The 10,175-nt window shown below is 38.1% G+C and overlaps 1 protein-coding gene across 1 annotated transcript; it reads left to right on the top strand.

The window, feature by feature from the left end:
- Positions 1 to 1,919: 1,919 nt before the first annotated feature.
- LOC103662584 (thioredoxin-like) lies at positions 1,920 to 3,251 on the top strand. The gene is made up of 2 exons (XM_040644787.1): positions 1,920 to 2,206; positions 3,167 to 3,251. The coding sequence occupies exons 1-2, from the start codon at positions 1,974 to 1,976 to the stop codon at positions 3,249 to 3,251; spliced, it is 318 nt and encodes a 105-aa protein (XP_040500721.1). The 5' UTR covers positions 1,920 to 1,973.
- Positions 3,252 to 10,175: the final 6,924 nt, after the last annotated feature.

Below are 10,175 nucleotides of genomic sequence, written 5' to 3' on the forward strand. Positions count from 1 at the left end.
AAGTGGACGCTGAGTTTTATAAGAAACTACCAGACACTTTCCCAAAGTGATTATATAATTTTACATTCTTACCAACAGTGTGTGGCAGTTCCTTTCTCCACATCCTCATCAATATCTAGTATTGTCAGTCTTTTCATTTTTAACTATTCTGGTGAGCATGTAGCGGTGTCTCATTGTGCTTTTCATTTTCATTTCCAAGATGACTAATGATGTAAGCAATTTTTCATGTGCTTATTGGCCATTTGTATATCTTTTGTAGAGTGTTTGTTCAAATATTCTTGCCCATTTTTGGTTGTCTGTCTTTTTATTATTGAGTTGTAAAAGTTCTTTACATATCCTGAATGCCAGTCCCTTATCAAATATAAGTTTTTAAAAATAATTTCCTCCAGTATATATTTTACCCATTAATTTTGTTAGCAGTGTCATTTGATAAGCAGAAGTTTTAAAATTTTTATGAAGTCTAATTTATCAATTTCTCTCATTGTTTCTGTTTTCTGTATCCTGGCTAAGAAACTGACTACTTCCAAGTGGCAAAAATATTCTTCTATAATTTCCTTTAAAAGGTTGATGGCGTTTCACTGTGTAGGTCCCTGTTCCATGCCAAATTAATTTTTGTGTATGGTGTGAGGCTAAGTTCAAAGTTAATTTATTCATATGGATGGGTAATTATTTTAATACGATTTGTTGAAAATATTTTTTCTTTTTCATTATGTTGCTTTGGCACCTTTGTCAAAAATGAAATGACTGCATAAATGTGGATCTATTCTGAGATCTTTATTCTGTCACAGTGATATATTGGTCAATACTTATCCCAGTAACACACTATCTTGATTAATATAGATTTAGAGAAAGGCTTGAAGTCAGGTAAAGGTTAATCCTCCAACTTTGCTTGTATTTTTCAATACTGCTTCAGGTTTTCCATGTCCTTTGCATTCCCATGTAAATTCTAGAAGTAGCTTGTCAATTTGTACCAATATGAAGTGTAGATTGAACTGGAAGTATGGATACCACTTGGGATGCTATTTGGTTGTCCATAGATAGAAATATGTACTGAATCAATGCAGTTAAAAAGTGGAAATTAAGAAATGCATTCTAGAAATTATCAAGACTTAATGATTGGATGTGAAGACTGAAAAAGATGATGGAGACTTATATTACTCTGATATTTCTGTCCTGGATTACCAAAAGGATGACATTTCCACGAAATATAAAACCTCTTTCATCTAGAAAGTATTTATTAAATGCATATAATGTAACAGAGCCTGTGCTTGGCACTGGGAACTTAACAGAAGCAAAAGCATACATGGTCCCTACCATACTGGAACACCTTGTGGATGAGAAAGACATTCATTACATAATCAAACAAACAGATGTAAAATTGCAATTAATAAAAGTGTACTAGAGCAAGCACACATAGCACCTATATCTTGTTTCCTAATTCCTTTCTCCGATAAAAAGAACCAAGAGCTCCTTGGAGAAATAGCTGCTTCTAGGACTGGGGTTGAAAATATACAAGTTAAGCCAAGTATCTTGTAGGACCAGCAAATAAAGAAGTGCCAAAAGCATTAACTTCAGGTGTACAACATAGTGATTCAGCAAGTCTATATGTTATACTGTGCTCAGCACAAGTTTAGCTACCATCCGTCACCATACAACACCATTACAATGTCATTAACTATATTCCCTATTCTGTGCCTTTTACTCCTGTGGCTTATTCATTTCATAACTAGAAGTGGGTATCTCCCATGTCTCTTTACCCATTTTGTCCATCCCTTAGGCCCCCTTTCCTCTGGCAACCATCAGTTTGTGTGTCAAATATATTCAAATTAAAAAATTAGATACATAATTTTAAAAAAATAAATGTTAGTTGCCATAAAGGGAAGACAGGCTGAATGTTTTGCAAGCTCTGTCTGGCATTTTTGGATCCACTCTCATCAATCCCTACCATCATTTGTCAAACTCAAACTGCCAAAATGGTGAAGCAGATAAAGAGCAAGTATTCTTTTCAGGAAGCCTTGAACAGTGCAGGAGATAAACCAGTTGTAGTTGACTTCTCAGCCACATGGTGTGGGCCTTGCAAAATGACCAAGCCTTTCTTTCATCCCCTCTCTGAGAAGTATTCCAACGTGGTATCCCTTGAAGTAGATGTGGATGACTGTCAGGATGTCGCTTCAGAATGTAAAGTCAAATGCATGCCAACCTTCCAGTTTTTCTGAGTTTTTTTGTTTTTTGTTTTTGTTTTCTTTTAATGTACTGTTTAATTTTATTTGCCAGTATTTTTTTATTATGATATGTTAGTCACCATACAGTACATCCTTAGTTTTTGATGTAGTGTTCCATGATTCATTACTTGTGTATAACACCCAGTGCTCCATGCAATATGTGCCCTCCTTAATACCCATCACCAGGCTAACCCATCCCCCACCCCCCTCCCCTCTAAAACCCTCAGTTTGTTTCCATGAGTCCATAGTCTCTCATGGTTCATCTCTCCCTCTGATTCCCCCCCTTTATTTTTCCCTTCCTTCTCCTTATGTCCTCCCTGCTATTCCTTATGTTCCACATATAAGTGAAACCGTATGATAATTGTCTTTCTCTGCTTGACTTATTTCACTTAGCATAATCTCCTCCAGTTCCATCCATGTTGATGCAAAGATTGGGTAATCATCCTTTCTGATGGCTGAGTAATATTCATTTGTATATACGGACCACATCTTCTTTATCCATTCGTCTGTTGATGGGCATTTCGGCTCCTCCCACAATTTCGCTATTGTGGACAATGCTGCTATGAACATTGGGGTGCATATGGCCCTTCTCTTCACTACGTCTGTATCTTTGGGGTAAATACCCAGTAGTGCAATTGGTGGGTGTCATAGGGTAGCTCTATTTTTAATTGAGGAACCTCCACACTGCTTTCCAAAGTGGCTGTACCAACTTGCATTCCCACCAACTGTGTAAGAGGGCTCCCCTTTCTCCACATCCTCTTTTTTGTTTTGTTTTTAAAGGTGGAGGGAGAGGCAGAGGGAAAGAGAGTACCTTAAGCAGGCTCTATGCCCGGCACAGAGCTTATCACAGGGCTCAATTTCATAACCCTGAGATCAGGACCTGAGCCAAAATCAAGAGTCAGGTGCTTAACTGACTGAGCCACCCAGGCGCCCCATCTTTCCAGTTTTTTTAGAAAGGGACAAAAGGTGGGTGAATTTTCTGGAACTAATAAGGGGAAACTTGAAGCTACCATTAATGAATTAACCTAATTATGTTCTCTGAAAACACAACCAGCCATTGGCTATTTAAAATTTATAAGTTTGTTTATTTACAAAAAGGGAAGATCAAATATGAAGACTATATACTCAACTTCCATCTGATTATAAGTGACAATAAAATATTAATTTTACTCTTTTTTTAAAAAAAGAAGTGTTAGAAATGAAACAACAACAAAATCCCACTGTGATGGAGCATGTCAAAATGACACAGGAGTCAACTGAAAGACTTCTCAATGGCCAAAGCTGGAATAATTTAAGCAATAGAATAAAGTAATATTAGACTATAACCCAAAGTATAAAGTAAATATTCATGAGTCCATAGTGATATAAATAACTGATTGAATAAGTTAATAGATGGGAGATAAGAGACAGCCTCTCATGCACAGGAAAGACAAATAAATTGTATAGATACTAAAAGAAGGTAAGCATAACACTTGCTCCTTAAGTGAGGGCTGTAAATACTGATTTCTTTGCAAAGAGGACAGTATGGAAAGCAGGGGGAGAAGAATCATTTTACAGTGAAGAAAACTAACAAGCACTATGATGAAAATGTCATTTTACTTCTGAGGTTTTGCTTCCAAAAATCATAACTCCAGTCTAATCATGAGAAAAACATCAGACAAATCCCAATAGTGAGGCATTCTACAAAATACTGGATGAGTCCTCCTCAAAACTGTCAAAGTCACCAAAAACAAGGGAAGTCTGAGAAATTATCCAACCAGGAAAAGCTTATGGAGACATATATTTAGACAACTAAATATAGTGTTGTATTTTGGAACACAAGAAGGACATTAGGTAAAAAGTAAGGAAATCTGAATAAATCACAGATTTTAGTTAATAATGTATCTATATTGGTTCATTATTATAACTAAAATTCCACACTAATGTAAGATGTTAATAATAAGGAAAACTGTGTGCAGGGTGGAGGTATATGGCAACTCTTCATACTATCTTTTTCTGTAAATCTAGAACTGTTCTACGAAATAAAGTTTATTAATTTTTCTAAAAGTTCTCTAAAAGAAAAGTGCATGGTCTAAGGGGGACTTGAGGCCAGAGACAGAAGCAATGGTGTGTTCAAGGAACAGAAATAAAATTATTGTGATTTAAGTAGCATGATCAAAGGTGAATATGATGCAAACTACAATAGAACTGAAAGAGAGGGGCCAGAATGTACAAAGCTTTGTAGACCATATTAAGCATTTTTGTCTTCATCTTGAGAGCAATGATGTTAAGTAGCAGGGGATGAGAGGTGGCATGAGGCAAAGGGAGAGGTAAAGGATGACACCCACATTTTAGTTTGGCCAACTGAGTGCCTGATGCAGAATTTACTGAGACTGGAACACTGGAAATGTAGAGGAGATCAATTTTAGACATGTGGGATTTAATGTGCTTGTGGGATATCCAAGTAGAGTGGTGGTGGTGGTGATAGTGGTGGTAACTTAATTGTAATGGCTTCAAGAAAGAATGAGAACAGACTACTTCTTTCAAAAATTTGGTGGTAAATCGGAGAAGGTTGGGACAGTCATTGGGCAGGAATGAAAATTCAAGGGAGATAGAGACAGAAAAGAAAAAGGATAAGCAATAGAATAAAGTCTTGCCTGGCACCAAATTTAAATTTAGTCAGTAGGCATTACCATATTTGATGACTATATTCTCCCCAACTTAATAGTGCCAGTGAATAGCTTACTCTGTACTTCATCAAAAGGATGGTTGTAGAGTGGCTGGGGCTTGTGATAGATGGAGAGGCAATAAAAATCTGGGTGCTGGTTTGGGATTTACCTTATATCAATATTTACTATGGACATAATCAATACAGCTGCTCAGAGGGTTGCTTCCAATGAAATAAGTATCTTCTCCACAGTCGGTCCTGCCTTTTGAATCCAATGCAGTCTTGTTTTTTGAGTGACTGTGAGTTGGTTGGGTTGTAATTTGTAGCTCAGGCTGCAGCCAAGGAACAGACTTTGCTTCTGGCTCCCTCCTAGGTAAGATCTTTAATCCAACAGTGATCTAAACCAGCCCTTTCTCCACAACCTGTTGTGCTTCAGTCTCATCTATTCCCTTGCCCACACTTCAGATCACCAACCCAAGGACTTCCTTCCAGCAGCTAAAAACACAGAAGCCATGACTTTCTGGCCCAGCTCCATTCCTATTAGGTTTGTAGCTAATAAGCTAGGTCCTTAGAATTGACTTAGTCTGGGACAGGGGTAATGGTAAGTAACTACATGTAGCCACCTCTGGAGGTATTCTGGGAAGTGCTGTGGTTCCAGCATTGGGGTTTCCTTCATGTACTATAACTACCATAAGGCAAACTGCATTATCACAAACCATCCTGCCTGCATAGAAGCTTAGTCTGCCTGTTCCCTTAGAGTTAGGCATGGTACCCACTACTTCAACTACACACACATAAGGACCCAAATGTGCCAGCCTGTTGGCAACAGCTCTTCCTAACCTCATTGAGTGTTAGATAACAGACAGGGTCACAGTCTGCACTGGCACATACTCTCCCCTCTGCTCTGTACTGGGCACAAATGAGATGTCCAGGGATGAAATAAAAAGTTTTATCCTCAAAGAACATAAGCAATCATTTAAATACAAACAGGGCAGATACTTTAAGATACAAGAAGAGCATGAACACAGAGCTGCACAGTTTACCAAGTACTCACATGATCTCACCTAATTCTCACAAAGCCCTGCATAATAAATCCTATTCTTACTATACCCAAATTACAGAGGAGACAACTGAGGTTCAGAGAGGTGAATCTCTTGGCTACAGTCAAGTTTTGTAAGTAGAAAATACAGGATTCAAATGTAGATCTGTTTGACTCTAAATTGTGTCTTAACATCTTCTTAAGAACTCTGCAGTGCTGTCTCGGAAAACATTGACCTTGCCAGTAATCCCTGCCATCAAAAGCTGGTAGCAACACCTGCTACAGGATGGGGGTAGGTGTCTGGGGTTTCTGGAAAGGGATGCACTGGAAGAGTAGAAATATAACCTGAATATTATTAGTGTTGGCAGGTGCATAGCAGGCCTCAAAATAGCTGCTCTATTCCTCTATCTTGTCCAGGCTAATCCTGTCCTAGAAGATGTGGCATTTCATTGAATATGCCCTTTGCCTCTGTAACAAGATTCCCTTCATCTCCAAGCAAAAATGATGGATTGGCCTTCTGTTTGCTTAGCTGCTCACCTTTGAAAAGCCATCTCAGTTGAGCCAACTTTTGAATCATTTACAGGAAAATATTTCTGCTGCTAAGACCTGCATTATGGCCTGACTCAGGTGTGATGGTGGATAAATCTCCCTGGGTCTCAACTTTCCCATTTGTAAAAGATAGACATATTGGGTTTCATTACATCTATGTTCCATCAATTGAGGAGGATAGATTTAGCCTTTCAGTCAACCAAGAAAAAATTATTGAGGACCTCCTATGTGCCAGGCATACTGAGATACAAAGCATACAGTGATGAATAAAACAGGAATGATCCTGGCCCTCATATGGTTTAGCATCTGCTGAGAGAAGTGGCCATGTAGCAGGTACATCATAACACGTTGTGATCATAGCAGGAGAGCTAAGAGACCAGGGTGTCTAACTCTGCCTGGAGGATTGAATAAGTTTGCCTTCCTTACCATTACCTTTCCCTGGATAATTTCTATGCATCATTCATTCATTCATTCATTCATTCACTCCCCCAAAGATTTCCTGATTGCCTGCTGAGTGTCAGGCACTGGAAATACAGTGAAGGTCAAAGTAGATAATGTCTTGGCCCCTTGGAGCTTACATTTAAGTAAAAAAGATGCACAATGAGCAAGTAAACAAATACACATACAGACATAACTCAGAATGATGAGTCATAAGGAAGAAAGTTTAAGGCAATGTGCTCATAACCCTGTAGGTACTTTAGGTTGGCTAGTTCAGATAAGGTCTCTCTGAGGAAATAACATTTGAGTTGAGAATAATTAACAAGGAGTCAGTCACATAGTGATCTGAGAGGTAGAGCTTTTCAAGCAAGTAGAAAAGTAAGTTCCAAAGCCCTAAATATAGACTGGGTTTGATCGGCTTAAGGAAAAAAGAGGGGGAAAGGCCCAGGGGGCTGACATATGGTAAATGACGAGAGAGTGGCACCAGATGAGGTTGGAGTAGTAGGTGAAGCTAGGTAACTCAGAGCCTTGGAGGTCAGGGTAAGAAGGGTGAATTTTATTCTGTCTGCAGTAAGCAGCCATGGAAGGTTTGAAAAGCAAGGTAGTAAACTGATTTGCATTTTTAACTCACTCTATAGCAGATATATGATTTGCAAATATTTTCTCCCATTCTGTAGCTTGCCTTTTCATTTTGATTGTTTCCTTTGTGGTGCAAAAGCTTTTTAGTTCGATGTAATCCCGCTTGTGTATTTTTGCTTCTGTTGCTCATGTTTTTGGTGTTATAGCCAATAAACCATTGCCAAAGCCAATGTCAATAAATTTTTTTCCCTATGCTTTCTTCTAAGAGTTTTATAGTTTCAAGTCTTTAATCCATTGTGAGTTGATTTTTGTGTATGGTGTAAGAATAACATTCTTTTGCATATAGTTGTCCAGTTTCCCCAATAGCATTTATTAAAGAGACTATCCTTTCCCCATTGTGTATTCTTGACACCCTTGTCAAAAATCATCTGACTACACACACACACCAGAATATTACTCAGCCATCAAAAAGAATGAAATCTTGCCATTTGCAACAACGTGGATGGAGCTAGAGAGTATAATACTAAGTGAAATAAGTCAGTCAGAGAAAGACAAATACCATATGATTTCACTCATATGTGGTATTTAAGAAACAAAACAAATGAACAAAGAAAAAAAGACAAACAAAAAAAAAACAGACTCTTAGCTATGCAGAACAAATTGGTGGTTGCCATAGGGAAGGTGGGTAGAGAGAGGGGTGAAATAGGTGAAGGAGATTAAGAGTACACTTGTCTTGATGAGCACTGAAAAATATATAGAATTGTTGAATGTTTATATTGTATTCCTGAAACTAATATAGCACTGTATGTTAGTTATACTTCAATAAAAGAAAATCATTTGACCACGTATGCAAGGGCTTATTTCTGGGCTCTCTATTCTATTACATTGGTCTATATGTCAGTCTTCATGCCAGTAACTCACTGTTTTGATTACTATAGTTTTGTGACATTTTGTGTTCAGGAAGTGTGATGCCTCCAGCTCTGTTCTTCTTCTTTAAAATTGCTTTGACTATTCATGGTCATTTGTGGTTCTATATGATTTTTAAGATTTTTTTCTATTTCTATAAAAAATACCATTGGGATTCTGATAGAGATTGCATTGAATCTGGATATCATTCTGGGTAGTATAATATTTTATCGATACTAATTCTTTCAATCCATAAACATGGGGTATCTTTCCATTTATTTGTGCATTTTTTAAATTCTTTCTTTGATGTTTTGTAGTTTGGGGCATACAAGTCTTTCACTTCCTTGGTTAAGTTTACTCCTAAGTATCTTACTGTTTTTGATGTTAATGTAAATGGGGTTGTTTTCTTGATTTCCTTTTCAGATGGTTCATTGTTAGTGTATAGAAACATTACCGATTTTTGTACTTTGATTTTGTATCCTGCAACTTTACTGAATTTTATTCTCCAAAAAAGATGTAAAAATGACCAACAGACACATGAAAAGGTACTCAACATCACTAATCATCAGAGAAATGCAAATTAAAACTACAATGAGATATCACCCCACATCTATTTGGATGTCTATTATCAAAAAAAGCAATAGAAGATAAGTATTGGTGAGGACATAGAGAAACAATTTATATATGTCCATATATATGTCAATAATACCTCAATAACGAGCCTTGGGTAAGTTGCCTCCTATTCTGGGGCCAAAATTCTATTTGTAAAATGAAAAGTTGGCCTAAATTACCCGACTCAGAAGGTTTCAACAATGCTACCTCATGAACTCTAAGATAAGGGGGTGCTGGACTGGGTGAGTGGTCAAAGTATAGCAAAAGTAGGAGATGGGAAGGAGCTGGCTTGAGACAGGGAGCTGGCATGCTGGATCTTCAGGCATGGAAATAGTTTCCACTATGAAAAAGACCATAGTGAAGGGCTCTGTATTTACATACCACAGCCATGGCCAGTTGAGCCATAAGTAGGAGATAGGAATATAGCCCATGAAGTAAGACTGGCAGACAGAGACCCTAGATTTTCCCAGGCATGCAGTAGTCTCTGACTGAGAACTTACTCTGTGCCTAGCCTTGAGATGGACTCTGGCTTGAGAAGCTAGAAGGGTTGAGGAGAATAGGGTTGGGGAAAAGAGAGGAGGAATAAGGCAGCCGCTACAGAAAATGGATTTTCAGGAAAAAAAAAAAGCCAGGATGTTTAAAGAGATTATTTAATTAATGCTGTTTTGTGATATATGGTCTCTCCCCTACCTCTCCCTGAAGACTTCAGTGAAATGCCACATTAACTGTCAATGCATTTGCAGTTGGATTTCTCATTTTTGAGATCTGACGAATATGTTGAGATTATGGTCTACAGGTACATAGTGCCAGAGCAGGGGTGGCCCAAGGAGGCCCCACACATTTGAGTTACATATAGGAGAATGTTAGTAGCTTGGCCTGTCCACAGGAGGAAGATCAAATGCTCTCCCAGCTACTCACCTACCCCCATCTTCCATATTCCCTATTCTGGGGCCACTAGGCCACAGAAGCCCCTCTGCTCAAAAAGGTTGAGCAACTTCAATGAAGAGTCAAAGAGGAAGCAAAGCCTCAAGGTTGATTTCACAGTGTAGTCACTTGTAATGCAGGCTCTGAGTCTCAGAGATCTGGGAAGTCATATATAGGGTCTAAATTGGACTTGCAAGCTCATCAATACCATTGCCACATACTATGGACTGAATTATATCCTCCCAAAAATTCCCATGTT

This window comes from Ursus maritimus (assembly GCF_017311325.1).
Source record: "Ursus maritimus isolate PB19 chromosome X unlocalized genomic scaffold, ASM1731132v1 scaffold_X1, whole genome shotgun sequence".
In the NCBI taxonomy this organism is placed as follows: Eukaryota; Metazoa; Chordata; class Mammalia; order Carnivora; family Ursidae; genus Ursus; species Ursus maritimus.

What these genes read in the sequence shown, in the direction of transcription:
- LOC103662584 (XM_040644787.1), top strand. Translation starts at nt 1,974, where the DNA reads ATGGTGAAGCAGATAAAGAGCAAGTATTCTTTTCAGGAAGCCTTGAAC. An exon ending in AAATGCATGCCAACCTTCCA is followed by an intron (nt 2,207 to 3,166) that starts GTTTTTCTGAGT and finishes CCATCTTTCCAG; the next exon opens with TTTTTTTAGAAAGGGACAAA.